Genomic DNA, 21,664 nt, shown 5'->3' on the forward strand with positions numbered 1-21,664 from the left:
TGAAATGGGGAAAAGAATACCTGGAGTGATTTATATTTAATTGAGTATCGCATTCCATCAGATACGGTGAAATGTTCTCAGGCCATTTATCAGCTGTGTCTTTTCGAGACCTCTGAGGAGTATATGGTACATATTTACCTTAACTTGGCTAGGTCAAGGGAAATAAAGCGAAAATAATAGATGTTATTTTTGTATGTGAACAAAACTGGAAGTCATGTGGGTGAAATATGAGGTAAATGACTGTGTCCTACCTCCTCTGTGCCTGTTTAAATACAAGAAATTATTAGTTATATATAATATAATTTCCTTTGCATTATCAGCGTATCTTTTTAAAACAGAAGATTTATTGGCTTTTTCATTGTTCCGGCTTAGTCAATCCCTGAAGTCAACATGACATATATTGTGCTGCCATTATTCTTCAGTAGTTCCATATTTAAGTAGCATCTTGTTTAAAAAAACAAAACCAAAAAACGAACAAACAAACAGAACCCCCAAAAAACAACAAAAAGCCCCAAACAAGAACAAAACATACCATAGTTGCTCATTATATACCGTTTTTTCTAAATTGAATTTGATGTATACTGCTGGTAATGTGTAAAGATAATAGGACACTAGAATGCTACAAGCGCTAGCGAGGATTTTAGTGAGCAGCACCTTAATTTTGGGGGAGCGAGACTTTTGTGAGAAAGCCTTTGAGCTTCAGATCGTCTCTGAAAAAGGTGTCACTGCTGGTTTTCACCTGCGTGTGCTGCTGCTGTGGGGTCTGCAAGTGTTACTGTGAAGAATTAGGCAGCAAGAACCATCTCACACCCACTCCGTGACGCACCCACAATTTCAACCCGGTTTCCCAATGTAAATAACCAAAGGGAGTTTATTGTATGACAATATTTGCGTAATATTTGCATAATGCGTTTTTATTAATAGATCTAAAAGTAGGATAAAGGCAGAATAACCTAAATGTCAGGCTCTTTAAGCAAGAAGGAAACCTGAGAACTGAAAAAGTCTCTTACTGTCAGCACGTACAGTCATTCTCTGTCCCCACGAGGCACGTACAGTGAAAACTGTTGCAAAATAAAACCAAAGAGCACATTGTCGATTCAGCTAAACCTAGTGATAAAACCGGTTTCAGAACTAGTCTGATGAAGTGCAATTTGATCAGATATTTCATGAACGAATTACTTTATTACTGATACCACTAATGATTTGTAAATTAACTGCAACTCATTCTCCCTGAGCGACTGACTCGGTGGCATTTACCAACTTTTCATGTACCCCTTTTTTTTAGGGGTTGAACTTGCAAAACGTCTTCCCTCTAGTCCTTTGACTTAAATTTTCGGCGACATTTGATGACAGGCTTAGCATGACTAATTACAGATTGTTCTTTGGGTGAATAGTGCGTATTCTAAAACACAGCTTGTGTTTTTATAGCAGTTATTACCCTGCAGGCTCCAAGAGGGCTTTGGAGTACAGAGTATGATTTCGGTTACATCATTGTAAATTCAGAAAATGTCAGTGATCTCAAAAGTGTGATTTCTGAAATTAGGTCAGTGGAAAAGAGATCAGAATCTGCTCTGCTACCTGAAAAGAAGCAAGCTCCAAAATGCAATGAAGTCTCTGCTTCCAGAAGGCTGTCATTTTTCTTTTGAAAGGAACGTAATTGTCCAATAATTTATTTGAAGCTGTATGGAGGAGTGAATAATAGACCAAATTATAACCTGAATCCAGGCTGGATTATGGCAAGAAAGTCAGAGCACGGAGTACTTTTTCTCTTGCTGATTAATCTGCAGTGACCCAGGAGATCTACATTGCTGTTTCAGCTTGCACCATGATGACTCAAAGCTATGTAGAGGTTTCTTATATTTTGTCTTCCAAGTAAATTTCTTCAGCGTTTGGCTTTTTGTTGCTGGCTAGTTGATCTTTTGATAGCTACAATGCACTTGTAAGTAGGTTTGGTTTTTTTGCTGTTGGGTTTTTTGTTTGTTTGTTTGTTTTCTACCCTCTCATTACAGAATACATAATTTTTTTAATCTGAACTTGAATTTAACTAAATTTCAAGTTTGAGATGGTGATTGAGGTTTTCTGGAGAGCATGTAGTTCTCTGTGGAATTCTCACTTCTTGTCACCAGAGTCTTTGAGAAGATAAGGATTACAGTCTGAAACCACTAGAAATTACAGGTCAGGAAATGGATGTACGGTCTTGCGATATACAACATCAAACATGAAGCCCCAGCAAATAAGTTTAACGGAGAGTCCTCCCTTGGTAGGGTATGTTGAGAGGGAAACCATCAGAGAAGGGCAGTCATGGATGGTGAATACCTTTCAGGGTTTTGTTTTCAACTTTTGTATGTGATGGTTTTGCTTGAAGCATCTGAAAAGCAGCTTTTCAGTACCCCAGGTCTGTGACTCATGAAAGAGATGAGCAATAGTCACAGGGTTTTCGTCTTCCCCTTCACTTTGGGCAGCACATTTTGCATCCTGTTTGTGAGCAGCTCTGTGGCTTCTCATCCAAGAGCTTCCTTAAGCCTCCAATACTGTTCTCTTCCAGGCATTTTGGAATACTCAAAAAAAAAAAAAAAAAAACCCACCCAAAAAACCCCCCAAAACCCCATGGTTTACATCTCCTCTAGGGTCCGAGCTTGTTGCTCGGGTGATGATCTCAGCTCCCCACGATGCAGGAGAGGGTCCCAGCGGGATGCTCAGGCTGCATCTCCCCAGACTGCTCTTTGGCTTTAAGTCACTTACCCATATTGCCATTATTTGAAACTCTTGGGGCTGAAGTGTGTTTGAATTGTTCTTTAGCTTTATCTACCACCAGGAAAAGGGAGAAACTTATGTAAAAATGAATAAACTACCTTGTATGGACATATCCAGTAATGTATGGAAGAATGATGTACTTAAGAATGCGTAAAGTAAAGCTTTTAAATATCTGATTGAAAACAAAACAATAAATTCAAAATACAGTTTGGGGTTTTTTTTGAAGTCTTGCACATTTTGATTAATTTAAAAATTACAAACGGTGTCTTTTAATGGTTGAAACTAATAGGTGCGATAATTTTGTCATCGCAATTGTTAAGTAGCCTTTTCTGAAGTAAACTCGTTAATGTAATATGAAGGATTAACTTCATGGGAAAAATGAAGACACTGTAAGGCCTTGCAATACGTTTCTGCTTTTTCCAGTGGCCTGTTCTTAAATAAAATAAGCCAAGGTGTATTTGTAAAGTAAAATATTTCTCTGTTGTCATTTTCAGAATCCAAACGGATCTGAAGTACTTGGAAAATGAGTGTTCTTCTCATTGAAGCCTTTTATGGGGGTTCCCACAAACAGCTGATGGATCTTCTCCAGGAAGAGCTAGGAGAAGACTGTGTCCTCTGTACGCTCCCTGCCAAGAAGTGGCATTGGAAAGCACGGACTGCCGCTCTTTATTTCATGCAAACAGTGCCAACAAGTACTAATTACAGGTAACCCAGGAATTGAATAATTTCAAAGCTCAAATTACAGAGGGGCCTTCAACCCAGGCCTCTTGAGCTGAATCTTCAGTTATGTGCATGCGAGCGTATATGCGCAAGCAAATGGAGACTTGCGATGGACAATACAAGTTTTTCTTCTTGCATTGACTTCTTGGGGTAGAAATATGGGAAATTACCGCCATGTTTTAGAGTTTCTTAGGCTACTTTGCCTTGTGTTGCTAGTCCTTGAAAGTCTCTAAGAGTGCAAGTATATGGATACCTGTTTGTGTATACAAGTATATGTACATCTTTATGAAGCTTATCAGGTGAATTCAGTAATACTGAAAGGCTTAAACTGTGCTTCACAGATGAGGTTGAAAGATGGCACGGATGTGAACGCTGCAAGCTTCCTCACTCGCCCTCCGCTGTATCTGTTAGGAAGTCTGATTTATCAGAGCTTACTACTCAGGCTGACCTGGAGCATTAAGGGAGCAGTTTTATCTTAATGACGGTCTGGTTCTGTAATGTGCCGGCAACTTTGGATGTCAATTATGCATTTATGTAAGTGGCAAATTTCTGTCAGCTAGAACCTGGACTGATAAAAGCAGACTATTTAGGTCAACAGATAGCTATCACGTAGTGAGAATCAGTCACTCCAGAACCAAGCTGTCTTTAAACTCAGCGATTGTGCTCGGCCTACCTGATCAGTTGAGATGTGGTAAGCTGATTGTATTGAGCAGTGACATATTGCGTGGCGCGGTGCATGCTCCGCTCGGGGCGTGCAGCAGAGCGTCACGGCGTGGGTAGTAAACGAGCACTCGGTTGACTTTGCACCTTCACGGAGAGAGACTGTTCATGCGCAGGGGTGTTTTAGCACACGCAGCTGCTTTTCAGCCACAGAATGAACTTCAGCAGGACTCTGAGCACACCTAAACGATGCCCTAACTAGCGACAGTTCAGAACTGGCTCTGGTGTTTGCTGCCAGGAGCAAGTAGACGTAGTTGGCTGGGGAAAGAGTATGATTTTTTCAAGAGTAGATCATGTGCTATAGCAGGCTGCATTTGAACACTGTTACTCAACGCAATGTCTAACCCGTTTTGGAATGCATGCTATATAAACGTACACCTTTTCTGTGCCTGCTTCTGGCTTGCTTTTAAAATAAGATACTATCCCAAGCCAAATGTTATAATTAATTTTCCCCAGTTTGTCTTGTGTGAGGCATTTAGCGTTGGTTTCCTATTGCTTTCCTTTTGCAACAATTTTGTTTTGGAGGAGTGTGTATGACAAACTGTTATGTAAATTTGTCTTGTATCGCAACCACATCCTCCAACGCATCGCAATGTTATCTGTGTTCCTTCAAGGTCAGCAGCCCAAGCTGTCCAGCACTAACTGTATTAAACTAATCAGACATCACCCATAGACATACATTTCATTAGTTTAACTTACAGTTACATTGACCTAAGATAACTTAACTCCAATTTGTCAAGTAACCCGCATCTTGGGGGAAGGGGGAGGGAACGACAACAACAACAAAAAAAACCCAACCAAAACCCCACCAAAAAAACCCAACAACCCAACAAAAAAAACTCAACCCAGCAGCTTGAAAACTCACTTCAAGTTAATAAACGTGCAATCTGTCATAGACTTATGTGCAAATATAACCTTTACTGACAGCAAATGAATCTCATCTAACCAATAGAGCATCTTAAAGAGAGGAAAGCATTTTCTTTGCTGTGTTAGGGTTTGATCAGACAGAATCAAACAGTCAAAGGTCACAAAGATTTGATGGTTAAAAAGGAGTATGTACCTTATCCTTGCAGGCAGGATAAAATTTTAGGAACAAGCGCTGATGTGACTGGTGAGAGGAAAACTGATTAGAGGCACCTTCTACTTTACTTGCACATTTCTCATGTTTGTTTTGTAATTGAATGATTCAAGTATTTTCTTAAATTGAAAGTATAAGTGCATCAGACTACATCCTAATGAGCCTGACTACTCTCTCCTGTTAGAAGAAACATTGATTAAAATTAACATTGATTCTTTTATTTCTAGCTTGCTAGTAACCATCTAAGATCTGCTTTCCAGGTAGTAGTTTGTTAAGACAGAATTCTCATTAGTAACTGGCAAGAGCATGTGTTTTGAATGACAGACTTAAATATTTCAACCTTCTTGTGCGGTCATGGGAAATAGCAAATTTGCATTATTTATAATATTGACATTATTTTTAGAATAAAATTGTTCTTTTACAAGTGGTTTTCATAAATGTCACATTTCATAAATACCCTGTTTCTATTTGTCCGTTTAATAATACAGAAAGATCACAAATATTTCAAGTGCCAACACTTCTGGTCATGGAGCTGCATCACTAAATTTTTACTTTCAAACTGTACTCTATTTCAAGATGCTGGTATCTGTGAGAAATTATACTGATGCCAGTAAGTCTGATATTGCTATATATCTATACAGCACTGGTATACATACGTTTTAAAAGCTCTATACTTTAGATATCTAAAGTTGATTTTGGGATGAAGCAGGTTTCTTAGTTGTCAAGCGATGTTCAGTGAGTTAAGGAACGGTCTTAAAAAGTGCTTTTGAAGCAGAGTATACAGTGCAGAATCATAGATGTTAAATTCAGATACTCTGCAGTGACTAGAGAGTTTGTGATGAACTTGCAAATGGTTTTAATGGAGAACAGACATGTACTCCCTTGAGCAAGACTTAAAGCTGAACCGGTAGCAAGCAGTGCATCTAATGTTGATTTTGTGAATAGTGCAGCCAATGTCTTGGTGTGCAGTAAAATGATGTTCCCATGCAAAAATGAGATTTACCTAGAATCGTCACAGGGAGATGATGTCCTCACCCTTCAAGGGGAACACGTGCAGCTATTATGGAAGGTATCGGACACTTGGCATTTTATCTGCAGCACTGCACAGATGTATATTATTTCCCTGGTGCAAAGGCTGTTCTGTGTTTCTCTAGAAAAATGTTTCATGGCTTCATTGTGCAGGGTGTCGTTAAAGCAGCTCATGTCTTCATTCATCTCCTTAAAGGAGGACAGAAGCCCTGATGAATGGGAAAGATCAGGCACGCAGCGAGTCCCTCCAACTTGGAAGGCCATAAGGAGAGTTTACTTGGCTAGTAAACTTGAAATGGTCAAATATATTGATGTACAGCAGCCACAGAACTGCGCGTTTTTAAGAGCTTTCTTAATTGCTATAAAGACACTCACATGATTTTTCCTTAATTGGAAAGAAGGTGCCTGTTTGGGCGTTGCTTTAGTACAAGGAGTTTCATACTCGTGGTGGCAATTTCCAAAGCACAGCAATTGAAATGTGCTCAAAAAGGGCACTATTGCTGTCTGCTTTCTCTAGACAAGTTTTTCAACAATTACAGAGTTTTGTTAGCCATCGATGGAATATTGTCATCTTCATTCCGTAAATTAGGAAGGTCCAGCAGAGAGACGTGACCTCCTCAGGCTGCTGGCAGTCTGCAGAGCTGCTGCGTTGTCTGCTTTGTCTCCCAACTTGCTTCAGACAGCTTCAACTCTTTGATAAATGTAGATGTCTGATCTTGTCTAAAGCTGTTTTCCATAGCACATAGTGACTATTCAGTAATTCTAGAAAGCACGTAACAAAAAAGAATTTTTTTTAGCCTTTTTTTTCCTTCTTAATTCAAGGAAAGTTCTCAAATTTGAAAATACTGTTACAGAATTTAATGCGTTGGGTGGAGGGGGAAAGTTGCTTTTCTTTTTTCTGTAATTCTATTCTTTATTACCGTGAAAAATCTTTTAAATTTAAAATAATAAAACAGTTGGTATGACCCACTAGACGAAAGCATTTTGTATTTTAGGGACTATCTCCACAGAAAGTAATTCAAAACCAAAAAAGTTAGTAGTATGAGACTTAGATCTGCAAAACAGAGAGACTAAATGCAGTGTAGCTTCCAGTTTGTTTTAATAGCACTGCTAGATTATTTTAAATATATATATATAAATATTACGTGTAACATTCAGTATTGCCCCCCAGGTAGCTGTTCATATGAATAAAGATTTTATTTGTAACAGACTCTAGCCCTGAAATACCCCTAGGGTAAATGTTAGCATATATATACCCCTTGATATTTGACAACTATATTTTAAAGACAAACTCTGTGCTTTTTACATTTTACAAAAGAGAAAACAAATCATTGTTTTCAATTAATGGAGGTCTGAAAAAAAAAAAACCAAAAACAAACCTGGGGGATGTGGTGTTCAGCAATGTATAGTGTATTCCAGCAGTATGTAATGTAGATGTGGGTTGGTTTTTTTTGGTGGTTTTTTTTTTTTTTTAAATAACCTGTTAAGACTACTAGATTTAGGATTATTTCAGGTCTGATGCTTTCATTCCGTTCTATAAGGAGAAAATGTGTTATTATAGAGTGAATTCTTTACTGACTGATGGACTAGTGTTGCTAAATGTCCTCTTACAAACGGTGATCCTGTAAGTTTTTATTCCAGTGAGTAGTTCAGTCCCACTGAAGACGTAACACAGCTTGCCTGTGTGAGCATTCGGAAGCTAGAGTACTTACTGTTTGCCAGATATTTTCTTTTCAAAAAAACACCTGCAAGTAATATGTCCTGGGGAAGATGTTTGAAGATGTGAATTGAAGCAAGGCAGGGCAAATCTCAGCCATTTCATTAAAGCTGAATGCATAGATGCCCATTTGTGCTGGGAACATTTCTGTCTTTTTACATCTTTACGTCAAAGACTGGAAGTGCGTTTTTATATAATCTTCATAGGAAGGGGAATATTTTCCCTGCATTAGAGGCTTTCCCAGCATTTGGCCCTAATAACACTCAAGTAAGAAATAAATAAATTGTATGTGTGAGTAGTGCATTAGTTAAATAAAAGACAACCATGTACCTGCAAATTAAAGAAAAAAAAAAGTTCATCTGATGCTATTTTATTTGACATATTTTATGATGTTTGCTTCTGTATATAGGTAAATAAAACGTGAATCTCATTTATGGTATCGACTACTAAGAGTGTGTATTTTGGTCTTATTGCTCAACTTCTTCACATTTGAAGATGGGACCTGGCTCACCTTGGAATTGCTGAATAATTTTCTGCCCAGAGCTGCTCTTAGTTTCACGCCATTTCTTTATTACTCAGTGTAAAGTTAAGAAGTGTTTGTGTGTTTTAACTGCAGTTTTATGTCAGATGCAGTGGAACGTGCTCCTAGAGGATAGACTGGTGAGTTGTCCTTTGTACCTTGATAAGTCGATATAAAGGCATGAAGCAATAAGGTGACTACATGTAACAGCCAGTACCCCCTAAAGACAGGGTTCAGGTCTCATCTTTGAGTAAAAATACCATGTGGGTATAAGTTTCTCGTTTCTGTAACCTCACTGATGGATACAAATAACGACGTTCTTACCTTGCTGTAGAGATGTCCAAACCAGAAATAACAGAAGTCCTTCACTGAGCGGGGCAGAGCACACTGAGAGGAGGCATTGCTTAGCCCCCTGCTCCTCTTGCACGCTCCCTGGCTGAGTAAAGGGTCATTACTACTTTCATTTCATTAGTGCTAAACTTGTTTTTTTTTTTTTTAAAAGAAATCAGTTGAGTTCACCAAGGTTACGTCGCACGGGCTCGTGCGAACGCGTACGCGTCGGTCCTACCCACGCTTTGAATTGCCTGCTTGGGAGCTAGCTTTGCACCGGGGGCCAGATGGTCGCCCTCGTGCCACCTTGAGCCTAAACCAATAAACCCCCCCGAGATAACGAGAGGCGGGCACCGCGTGCTGAGCTAAAACAACTTTGTGACTTCCGACCAGAGCTGGCTGGCGTCCAGCCAGCCTGAAGGGTACGCAAGGAGCCTATACGTCCATATGGAATGGCATGAAGCTCCACCGCCTAGCACAGACGATGCCCTCCGCTTCTGTAGCCCCGGCTAATAGCGGGCGTCCCAGCCTGAGTAACGGGTGTGAAATTCTCTCTCACGAGGGACAACTTGGAGGCCATCTGATGCTGGAAGTACATAACGTGGGAACGTACGCGTGGAACTGGGTCTTGTGTGATTTAGGTTGCTATCGCCCCAAATCTGTTCTGAAAACCTCTTCTCAAAATGTTGCCGTTCAAAGCAAACTTCTAAAGAAGAGCATATAATGGAATGTATTTGAGAATGATTTTTATCAGAACACTAATGCAAAGCAATGCTTTGGTAAAGTTAAAAAAGAAAAATGTTTTAATTGTGTAATTTGTGGTTTCTTTGATCAGGAAGGTACTGTAAATAAAGGTAAAAAAATTAAGTAATCCAGTAAAAAATTAAGTAATCCAGTAAAAAAAATAAATCCAGTAAAAAATGAAGTAATCCAGTAAAAAAATTAGGTAATCCAGTAAAAAAAAATTAACGTCTAAGGGCAAAATTATTTCCAATTGAGGATAACAGCACTGCTGTGGTTTCTCTGCTCACAATTAGCCTGCTAAAATGTACTTTTCAGTACGACGGAGGGAAGCTGCCTGAAAGTTTTCATGAAGCTGGCGAAGGAGGTGGGATCTCCTTTGTTGGGCAGATTAATTACGGTGCTGCCGCGGCGCAGGGGGGCCAGAAACAACGTTCTGGCGCTCAAAGGCCTTGTACAGTACGGCGATTTAAGAGCAAATGTTTTTATTCTTAGGTATGGCTGCGTAAAAACTTGGGGGGGGGAGGAATTCAATAACAACAAAAACACCCCTCTTTTAAGAAACAGGACGAATAATTTCCGAAGTAAACTACCTGAAATTTATTCAGGCAGACAGCAATGTGATCTTAAACATTCACTTTGCATTAATCAACTTTGCCTCAGATAAAATGCTGGCAGATGGTAGCTATTCATTTTAAAAGTGACAGGTTTTCTTTACGTTTTTGTGTGCAAACCCCCACATGCACATTTCCCTCCAAAAACTTGAGTTGTTTAATTTGTCCAACATGCCTTTTTTTTTTTTTTTTTTTTTAAAAATGCGGTCCCGTTATTAGGCAATTTCACAATTTGGATAGTTAAAACAGGTTTTAGATGGATTTAAATGCAGGCTCCTTCCTTTGAAGTCAGTGGAAGTGTACGTCTGATCTCAAATTTGGCAGAAATAAGACGGGAATGATGAACGCAATGCAAGGAGAGGTGCAGGACCGGGAAGGCCGCTGGTTGGGACTGTTGGGTGATCTCCAGAAAGTGCTCACATGAAATGGCGGTTGTCCGTTTGATATGTAAAAGATTTGCTGAAATTTCAGAAAAAATATTCTGATGAGACAAGGGATGAACGGTCTGGTTTTTCAAACCCTAGCATGTGTTTTCCTTTATGTTCTCGAGTGCCGGGTGAAATCCTTATTTTTCTTTCTAAAATGAATTTTATGAATCACCTGGAGAATTGATATTTACATTGCTGGCAGTAAAATGTAATGAAATTGTGCATTATGATTCAGTATTTCTACACTTAGGATTTTAATGAGTATTTTATCTGTCCTTTTAAATGGTTGCTGTGTATATATTTTATTTCTAGATTAGTTATGGATTACATTTCTATTTTCGAATAACAAACATATGCAGTACTATATTGTAAAAGATATGATACTTTCTATAATTCATTGTCATTCTAGTCCATAACACTAATTTGATCTTCCAAAGGGAAAGAAACAAAGCTTTTGGTTTGCATCTAATAAAGAGTAAAATCTTGATATTTTTTTTTTGTTTGTTTGTTTTTCCTCCTGTGCTGCGCTTTTCCTAATCTCAAATTTTTTTTTTTTTTTTGCACCTAAGAAGTAAATAATACAAATTTTGCCAGATACTTGGTTTGCACGTGATTTGGATTTATAGCTTTATATTCCGGTGTCATAAATAACTAGCTTTCTTAATAAGTACTCACAGCTTGGCTGGTTTTTGTGAATTGGTATATAATGAAAAGACATTTTAAGATGGCCTACATTAACATTAATATTTTCTTTTTTTTCTTTTTTTTTTTTTTTTTTTTTTCCCAAGTATTAACCTGACCTGATCCATTGATGTTTGAAAGTCTTGGTTCGAGTAGCTGGGGGACATCTTGGTTGCCTGTGTACAAGAGACCAAGAATTCAGTTACCTAGTTACCTTTAGTCAGGCATTGGAACAGGCTGCCCAGAGAGGTGGTGGAGTCACCATCCATGGAGGTGTTCAAAAAATGGGTAGACATGGCACTCTGGGACATGGTTTAGTCTAGTCTACCCTTGATTGGTTTAGTGTGGACTTGGTAGTGTAGGTTAATGGTTGGACTGGACAATCTTAAAGGTCTTTTCCAACCTAAACGATTCTAGGATTCTCTGATTTTTTAGTTAGCTAGTTCAGCCCGAGCACCCGTACCTGGGAGCTCTGTACCTCCCTCAGCTGGTTTCACGTCCACTCGTGCCGTAACTGCTCACCCTGTCTCTGTTGACTACAACTGCCATGACCAGTTGGGTAGGGGCTTTCTCTGATATGCTTGGTTGCTACAGACTGGAAGTTCAAGCGATGTTTCTACAGATGCTTTTTCACACCAGCTGTGGGCTCTTAGCATCTCCTGGGGGTGTCCCTGAGTTTCTGTGTGGATTTTGAAGGCACTGACCCAGGTCCATGGTCACTCTAGAAAATAGGCCCAAAGGTTTTTTCTGGTTTTATCTCCTTGATTCCTCTGGGATTACAACTGTATACAGAATTGTAACACGCACATGACCATGTGAGTGAGTGATACCTGTTAACAAGTAGTGGAACTTGATGGGGTTGTGGAGAGGCGGTAGACTGACATGGTGCTCCTCATCCGACGTCCACACAGCATGTTATTTCAGGGGATTTTACTTCAGATTAGGTGTAGCCTAGTTCTTGAGGACTGAATGTCCATAAGGCAAGGCTGGAGTCCACTAAATGCTCTCCAGGAGCATCACCTCCTGGCTTAGGTTCATCTGAAGGGATACGGTTCGTAATCTTGGAGACCAGTCTGGTGTGAGCTGAGGCACACTAGATGAGGATGGTTGTGAGTCTGCTTCATAAATGCTTTTCTGAATCAAACTGAAATGCTAACCTAAACTGACCCATAAAATACTTGATTTTGTGGTTTATGATGTCGTTTCTTCCCTAAACATACAACAGACACCTAGGCTGTAGTTTGATTACAATCTATATGCCAAATTACGGTGCGATGTAATGCGTTTAATTTAAGATGGACTTCTCACTCCCCCAAACCGCAGTTTGATCTATTTATTTCCTTCTCATCCTCCTCTTCCCTCTTATACTACTCAGCCCAAGTATCTTGGGAATGATACCTGTTATTGGTATGCTGTGAATCATTATGATGATTAATTTACCCTCTCTTCAAAAAAAATATTGAGAATCTATGTAAATTATGTCTATTCGTTTGAATATCTTGGGCAAATTCAAAGCAGCTGAAAGGTTTTTTTTTGTTCATCATCCTATAATGATGGTTTTTGCAATCTCCTTATTCCCTTGGACAGTATTTTCCCTTTCTTGCCTTTGTCCTTTGTCCCTGTCTTTTCCTCCCTTCCTCCTGCACATATACTCTGATGGTCCAGTGGACACAGTCATTTTAAAGAATGCTTTCCATTTCACAGCACTTTTTTTTTTTTTATTGTTTATGTTTATAACCTTGCCTACTTGTTCATCATTTTTCGTTTTAGCTCTCTTAATTTTCATTTTACTTGCACACTGGAGCTTATATTTCTGTCTAACAGCAACTTGAAGAAAGAACGAAGGAAATGGCAGTGGGCACAACATCAAAAGCAAATATGTGATTTTCTTTTTGCAGAATTACTGGAAGAATTTATACCTTTTAATAGTATTGTTTCTAATAATTACTATGAGGAAAGATGTATCTAGAGCGGGCCTAATGTTTCTCTCACACCAATTTTACCTGATGTAACTACTTAAATTGTTTAAAATAATGATTTATCAAATGTTTTTTTTAAAAAGGTGTAAATCATTACAGGTAGAACAATAGAAAATTTATTTCAACTTTAATTTTTATTGTAGTTAAGTGGTATTCCTACCGTGAGTTTTGTTAACTTGTGTTTTCTTTGAGTGATAATATGTTTTTTAATGTAACCTATTTTGTATGTTATGAAGATGTGTGTCCATTTGGAATACGGAAAAATCTTCATGGACTTCAGTATTGCGTAATAACACGAAGAAATTTTTGAATGCATGTAATACTATGTATATTATATATGGAAGAATTAAAAAAATTGGAGAGGATTAATTTGAGAACATCTGCAATTTTTTATTTATGTAAGAGAATACCCCATTTTTAATTAAAGATGGAATTTAAGAGTGATAAATGGGACCATTATCTAGTAGCAGTTAGTTTGCAGGCATTTTTTTTCTTACTGTTCTGCAGATTGCTGCAGGTTTGACAGTGCCTTTGGCTTTTGTGAGCAAAATGCATTTCCTACTCGTGACAGAATAGTTGTAACTCACTAAACATGGAACAGTTATCATGCATAGCGACATCTCTCTGTTTAAACCCTGAGGAATAGAATTATTTTAAACTGTGCATATGCAGAAATTTCCTGGTAATCAATTTTATTAAAAACATAACAGCTAAAAATTTTATATGCCAAATGAATTTGGAGAAATAGTGCTAAGAATACTAAACTTACACAAGAAGAGGAGACGGATTTCAGGGAAAATCATAATGAAAGCATTATCTTTTATTTTATTTATTTATTTTTTTAGAGTGAAATGATTCCAAAATTAACTTAGAAGGAGAATTTCTCTTGCTGTAGCTGTAGTGTAATATATTGTAGCTGAGCCAAAATAAGATGTGACTTCTGAAGGAAGTATGCTAGATCGTACTGTTTGCAGTGCCAGACAGCTTCTGTCTGCCTTGTAGCCATTGACAAGAAAAGGAATGTGTGCTTTAGTCCTGTTTTCCTTCAAGGATGTCCCGTTCATCTGGCACAGGCTGAGGCTCATGTTGGAGGTTAATAGGCGTGGATGGAGAGGGGTGAAGGTTTTGGTTAGATGTATTGCAGGGGTTCTCTGAAACCAGCCTATTTTGCCGTATTTGGCAAGTTTTTGAAGTTTTTTGGTCTTCAGTACTAGGCTGACCTTTTTCTTCTTTGTTCTTTTTCTGACTTTATCCCTCAAATTACTTTTTTATGCTGTCCTCATCCTAGGCTAAAGTTGGTTCTGAATTATTGTTACATCCACAGGTCTTAGCTGTGTGGTACCAAAGTGGGAGGAAAAAGAAGTTGGGTAGGTGCTTTGGGAATAACTTGAGTTAGCCCAGCATCTTCATCAGGTGTTACGCATCTCTTGGTATTTCTGACTCTCAGTTATCCCGGGAGCAAATAGTAACTTCATGCCTGCCCTTGTATCATACAAGTCATGCCTGCTGACCCTGCTGCTTTTGCCTTTTCTCTCCATTACTTTCACAAAACTTCAGTATCCTAATTGGGAGAAAAATTCGGTTGTCTGGGGTCAATTGACCATTGTGTTTACTGATCACTTTAGATGAGGTCTTCAAGAATATTGGTCAAGAGACCTATATGGAAGAGGACTTGGCTATAGAGTCCTCATAGCTATCTACTCTAGACTGTTGTGTTACCATCTACTCAATTCTATACAAGTGGAGTGTGATTTGCAGTAGTGCTTACTCTTGTGAGGTTTAACGTCGGCCTTGCAAAGGATCTTGTGGCCCCAAGCTAGTTTGGAATCAGACTTCAGTGTTTTCTGTGGCTGTTGAAGCATTCAGGTCTGAAGTGCTTTAAACCCAGGTCTCAGGTCTTGTCCAGGAAGATGGAAGCTCTCTAGTCAGAGGTGGTAGAGAGCAGTTTCAGAACGGGAAAACCAGAGTCTAACGTAGTTATTCAAAATTGCATTATGAGTTAGAAATGATAAAACCTACCTTTTCTTCCCTTCCCTCCCCCCCCCAACATGGAGCAGAGAGCCTAGAGAGTGGTCTTGCATTGACCTAATACCCATTCGGGTGTAAATAGATTGAAAAATACTTGTATATATTTTTGCATATCAATACAGAAAAAAAAAATCTAGATTTTAATGTGCCATGCTATGTTATGATGAGTAGAGTATGCATTCAGTATTAAAAAGGCATCTGTACTTTTAAAAATGCTGTTTTCCAGCGTTAGCAGTTGTATGGAAGGTCATTGACATTGTGGATTGCATGGGGTCCCTGGAGTTCAGGCATGTTTGAAGAGAGCATGGTGTCTGTACCTCCTGCTATTAGCAGGCATTTTTCAAGGGGCTGTTCTTAGATGATATCTTGCACATGACTCTTAAGTTTTCTTAGATACTGATTGGAAAACAGTGAAGGATATAATAGTTTTTTTCCTGTGCCTTGAAGAGGTCCACTGGTGGGTGATGAGACCAATGTGTTCGGAGCATGGGTGGAGCCGGTATGTCTGAGCGAGCGGGGTGAATGAATTGGTGGCAGGGAGGGAGTTTGAGATACTTGTGTGCTTCCTGCGTTTTTAAGCAGTATAAAGGATATTTCAGCTGTTGAGATGAAGCTCAGCAGCTGCTCTGAAAACTCCTAAGAAAACAGGGGCCTGAATTTTCTTTATCTCGAGCATCTGCCTCTGACCACAGATGTTGCTGGAGCTCTGCATTTCCCTTAACTGATAGTCTTTGAATTACACAGTCGATATACAGTAATAATGACAATGTTTTGTATTGGGTAAGATGGGACTTGAAGATAATATTGTTGCCTATTAATTGCTAGGTACGTACCAAGACTGAATCGCGAAGAGGAAGGTACAAAAACTGTGCGCAAAGTAAATGCTTTGCAGTGGAGGAAAACAACTATGCAGCCATGCTCTGGGCTGTTAGAGCATCACGGTGGTATTTGCCATCCCATTATCTCTTCAGCTCACTTTTCCACAAAGTATTTTGGTCCATACATATGGTGTGGTTTTTTGTTTTGTTTTGTTTCTTTTTTTTTTTTTTTGTCTCCCAGCATGTGCTGTGGAATTAAAACTGTAACTTCATTAACTCTCGTGTGTAATATGTTTAATTTTGTCTTTAAAATGCCAGTGTTACAGAGGGGTTTGCAGTGTGAGCGGTGGTATATTTAAGGTAGAATATTCCATGTTTTTGCAGATTGCCAGTATTAACGCGCCAGAGCAGCCTTCTGACCACGAAGCCCAACCACGCTTGTTCTATTAGCTGTACTTATTTAGTTTTTTCCTCAGATGGATAACCAATATGGAACATTCTGTCCACAGAAGTCTTATTAAAGAGGTTAGAGCATCCTGCTAATTAGGAAAAACTAATTAGGCAGATTGTTGCGCCTGTAACCAGAATTTTATATTTTAATGGATTTTGAAATGTGGTATACTCACTTTTCCTATTGTAAAATACACTTTTCTTTTAAATGTCTGGAAATAGTCATCTTGAAGAGATTATGCACTCAGAGTAAGAAAGCAGTAACATCTTAATTTTAAATTCATTGCCTAAACTGTAGAAGAATATATGCTGTAAAATTGATGACATCATTAATTCATACCAGTTCCTTACTGTGGCAGTCAAAATTCTTTTGTTAACTTCCTGTTGGTAGATTTTTCAGTTTTTTAACTGCCCCAAAGAAGAGTTGGGTTGAGTTCATATGAAGAAACAATATAGTTTGTAGCTGCGTTAAAATGAGGCTTAGATGGTACACGAATCTCACAAATTACTCTTTGGCCACTTCAAGCTAAAATGCATTGACCACTGTTTCACTGAATCTTGGAAAGTTTATCGTGTTTAAAGCTGGATCAAACCCATTTGTGAGTGCTCTTCCAGTGCTGTTGTGGGCTTTTGGTCTGGAAACTGAAAAATAAGCCTGTTCTCAGCGGTGGGGTGACCTGGAAGCAAAGCTATTGGGGTTGGTTGGGTTTTCATGGTTCGCATCTTAATTCCTGTTAGGTACAAATTGACCAGTGCTGAGGCATTTCCTTGGTTTTCAAAGTGCCGTCTGGAAAGCAAGGGACGTTTGTGGCTGATAGGGAAAGAGCCTGATTTGAGATACACTTAAAATACATATATTTACAATGGATTTCTCCTTTATGTCTACTTTTGAACTTTTTTTCAGCTCTGCCCTGCTATGAACTTTAATTAGTCTTAACCTTTTTTCAGGCTTGTCATTCTGCATTTTGCAAAATGCTTTGGCTCGTGGATAAACCGTGTAGCCAGGAGCTGTGGGCAGTGACCTGCCGTCTGTCTCAGGACCATCCTTTCAGATGTAATTCCAGATGCAGATGTTGGAATTGGTGAGACGAGGTTGGCGGCCATCTGGAAGCTGGCCATCTGCTCCTTCCTGCAGAAGTAGGGAGCGATGCGTTTAGGGGTCCATGCCTCTTCTTGTCACAACCTGAGTCAAGACGATTCAGAATTGCGTCTTTGAAGCCTGATTTGTGAGTATTGGATTGCCAAGTGCTTGACGCTTAGTGGAATAAGGGGCTAGAAAGGGGAAGACGGACAAATACTTCTAGACAAGTAAGATTTGGAAATGAGCTGTATAAAAGGACTTCAGTAAAGCGCTAAAGACTTAAGATCATACAGCTCAGGTCTAGCAGTGTGGAAGAAGAAACCATGGGGCAAAGGGAGATGCAACTTGCCATGCCAACTGATAGAAAACAGACAGCAATGCTCCGTTGGGGTATGGGGCTTGCTGATTATTTTGCTAACGCATCAGGAAATACGCTCAGATGCTGTGAATGTCTTTCCATACGAAAGCAGAACTGTGAATACAGGGACTGGAGAATGGAGCAATTAGGTCTGGTCCATTTAAAGGAAAGCCTTCGTACTTCCAGTCCAAGGAGGCTGAAAAGAAGACAAAAATACTGCAAGAATTGTTTTTGTGGTGTCAGCCTCTGCCACTGCCAGACCTTCCGTATTTGCTGGCGTGTCAGCTCTAGCTTTGGCGAGTCAGATTTGTGTTCTGCATCTGTGATGACCTGTAGATTCGCACCCTTCCGTGCTCCTGCAGTTTAGTCTTCAGCCTGAAATCTGGGACTATCATCAACCAGACAGATGGGTCTAGGTAGTTAGCATGATGTCATGTCTCTTAAGCAGTTTATGGAAGAGGGATGAAATTGATGGCAATAAGTATTTTAGATTGTTTTTGTTTAGCTTCCTAAGGAGAAGAATTTCCTTAGGTGAGAGGTTATTTTGCAAGCCGCTCTGCTGTTTGATACATCGATGGTTTCGGTCCATAGGAAGCTTCTCTCCTTTCAGTGTCATAGGGTGAAATTGATACGCAAGCTTAATAGCTTGACAGATTCTTGTTTAATTACTGGTCATTCTTCTGAAGTGGATGACTCATTTAGCCTTCAGCGATCGGAGGTGTTCTGGCCCTCCATATAACTCTACGCATACATATTTTTGCTCCTAAGAACCACAAGAATGCCTGTTTTTCCCTTGCATGCCTTGTTTCATAGGGTAACAGAGAAAATGGATCTGAGAGGGGGTATGAGATGAGAAAAGTCGTGTTGTGAACAAATGTGCATCGATCCGGATGGCTCTTGGTGCACACTTGAACTCTGCCTGTTCAGTTCTCGCCTGGAAGGGCATGCGTAGCTCTGTCTTATGGCCTGTTCTTAACATTATTGCTGCTATTAGTAATACTGTAATAAATGAATAATCTATTAGTCCATACTTTGATATCAGTATTTTGGATTAGGAGGCTGTTTAATTCTGATGGCAGGACAGCATGAAATTTCTGCGTTTCACCATGTTTCTGGCATGGTAAAATGTTAACGTTAAAACTGGTTCCGATTTAACTGTTGCCAGCTTTTTTTCCAGCATTTCAGGCTGCGCGTCCTTTGCTGTGACATTGCACGTGTCCTGGTAGAGACCCGCTGCAGAAATACAGGCTTTGAGTTCACCAGCAGATAGGCATTTCTGTATCAAGAGACAGCACTTGGTCTTGTTGCATTGAGATCTAAATAAATTTGCGTTGATCTCAATAAATGTGGATGTTTTGAACCTTGACTTTCTAATGCTTCACAGTTGGGTGTTTTTTTCCCTGCTTTGTCAAGGAAGATGACTGTAGTAAGACCGTGAGCTGATTACTCCCTGTATTGGATAATCATTTCTTAATGTGGGAGGGATATTAAGAAGAATAGATGTGAGCGCTCTTGGAAAACTCTTTATGGAATAAAGTTTAAGCACTGCTGTAAATAGGATGCACGTTCCCTTTCATGCTGAGTCAGATATAGCTTGGCTGTTGCGGGATGAATATGCCAACACCCAGGACAAAAATCAAGAAGGTCTTAGAAAACGCTTGCGAAACATGTGGTGGCTCTACTGTCTTTAAAAATTGTCATTATTCCCGTGGTGCATTGTCACCCTTGGAGTTTAGATGGGCGGTAGTTGGAGTTTGATTCAAGACCAGCCCTACTTCTGTCCTAGATATGTCTCTGTGAAGTACCTCTTCGTTTCCCCACGCTGGGGGTTTGTCTTACGATGTGCCAGTGGCAAATAATTCCAAGTTTGACTTAAAATTTCAAAACCTGCTGGTGTTTGAGTATCTATGCACAGCAGTGGGGAGGCTGCTGGGTGAAGGGGCCGTCAGGAGGATGAGTGGAACGTACAGAAGACATGTTGGGTGTCCTTCTGCTGGCAAGCTGGCGCATCAGTGGTCAGCTAAATCATGGCTTTTCTTTCGGGAAGCCTGAATCATCATTAGAGATGAAATGCCTATTTTCAATGAAAAGACAGCTAATTTGATGGTGTTTTTTTCCCCACCAGTGAAATTTTAAAAAGGAAACCAAAGGCTTTTGGGGTTGGCTGTGGAAGTTTGTTGAAGGCTCTTCAATATGCCAAAATAGCGTTCTAGTAATTGGAGTTAGCCTTGTAAGATAACACCTTGTAAAAGTACTTTTTGTGCTTATTTTTTGTTTAGTTGGGTTTTATTAAAAGCTTTTCCTGAGTTACGTAACTAAAGGCAGGACAAGATGCTGCAAGTCTCGTTTGTAATTTATGGAGCGCTCTGAAGGCACAGTAATCCAGAGGATGGTTGTGAGAGGGGTGATGATAGTAGGAAGGACAGTAATAACAACTTTCCTTTTTATTTTTTTTAGGGTGCTGAATTTTATTTTATTTGTGTAAGCTTTTTAAAACGTTAAGATTGATCTGCGATAGTATATTATCAAAAGTTTTCTTCTTCTAACTTTGGTTGGTGGACTCTAGAATGGCTCTCCTGTCATTCCCAGCAGCTTTTCATCAAAACTTTTCCCCCCACTTAAATGTTTTTGAGATGCTTTCATTATGAAAGTCCTTGTAATTAAGATTAATTTTTTTTTTTTCCTGTGATGGCATGTGAATGTATTTTTGCCATAGTGGCACTTGCCCTTTTTGGATTATTTTCTGCTTCTGAATATTATGTGATTTCTTGTTAAAGTGAATGACAAATTGATGTATGACACACTTGAGACGGCATTGAGCAGAGTATAGTTGGAAAATTGCAGTGATAATTTTCTTTTTACATCTCAAACTTGCACGCCATTGAGGAGAAAAAAAAAAAAATAAAGTCTAACAGGCAACTCAAGAAAAGCATAAGGGGAAACCTTGAAAAATTACAGGGAAATTTCCATAACAGATACACTAGTAATGCTGGTTTAATAATGATTTCCTGTCATGAACTATTTTTATCATTTGCCTGCTCTCTGACGTGGCATTCTATTTAACATTTTTGAGAGCCATGTTTTAATCAGATTAAGCTCAAGGAAACCGATAGGTATCTGTTTGGCTCATGACTTCTGCTTCTGTTTCTGATTTAGTCACAAGACTATTGTTGCTGGAATCTTTTAAAACCCATTTTGCTTCCACTCGCAGCCGGCGCGTGGCTCACGGTGTGCGAGCCTGGAGGTTGTGTGCCAGGGATTTTCATGATATACGTGCAGGGTGCATTATGGAATTATTTTGTAAATTAAACAAGACTGATACAAACTGTGGCTTTTCCTCATGTGATTAAATAGCTAAAAATAGCTATCTATTTTTAGTTTCAAGCATAGTAATGTTTCTTAGGAACAAACTCACCCAAAGCAGTGTGCTAGGAAAAGCTGGTCATGAATAATGCTGCATTCTGATCTACTTAAGCATTTTTGCTTTACATAATAAACCACTGGATATTCTTGCATCATTTTATATAGTGTGCAACATTAGTAATATTTCCCATACAAGAGATATCACGAGAATAACATAGAAATACGTATATTTTTAACATTGATATTTTCACGTTG

At 39.1% G+C, this 21,664-nt stretch overlaps 1 protein-coding gene across 7 annotated transcripts in view; it reads left to right on the plus strand.

Annotated features, from left to right (window-relative positions):
• Positions 1-3,255: 3,255 nt before the first annotated feature.
• Positions 3,256-21,664, plus strand: part of QTMAN (queuosine-tRNA mannosyltransferase) — a 125,583-nt gene continuing 107,174 nt past the window's right edge. For all 7 annotated transcript variants that reach the window (XM_075710831.1, XM_075710832.1, XM_075710836.1 and 4 more), the window contains exon 1: positions 3,256-3,459. In XM_075710831.1, the coding sequence (XP_075566946.1) occupies positions 3,278-3,459 (182 nt within the window). In that variant the 5' untranslated portion in view covers positions 3,256-3,277. The remainder of the gene's footprint in view (positions 3,460-21,664) is intronic.

This window comes from Pelecanus crispus, chromosome 5, assembly GCF_030463565.1.
Source record: "Pelecanus crispus isolate bPelCri1 chromosome 5, bPelCri1.pri, whole genome shotgun sequence".
NCBI lineage: Eukaryota > Metazoa > Chordata > Aves > Pelecaniformes > Pelecanidae > Pelecanus > Pelecanus crispus.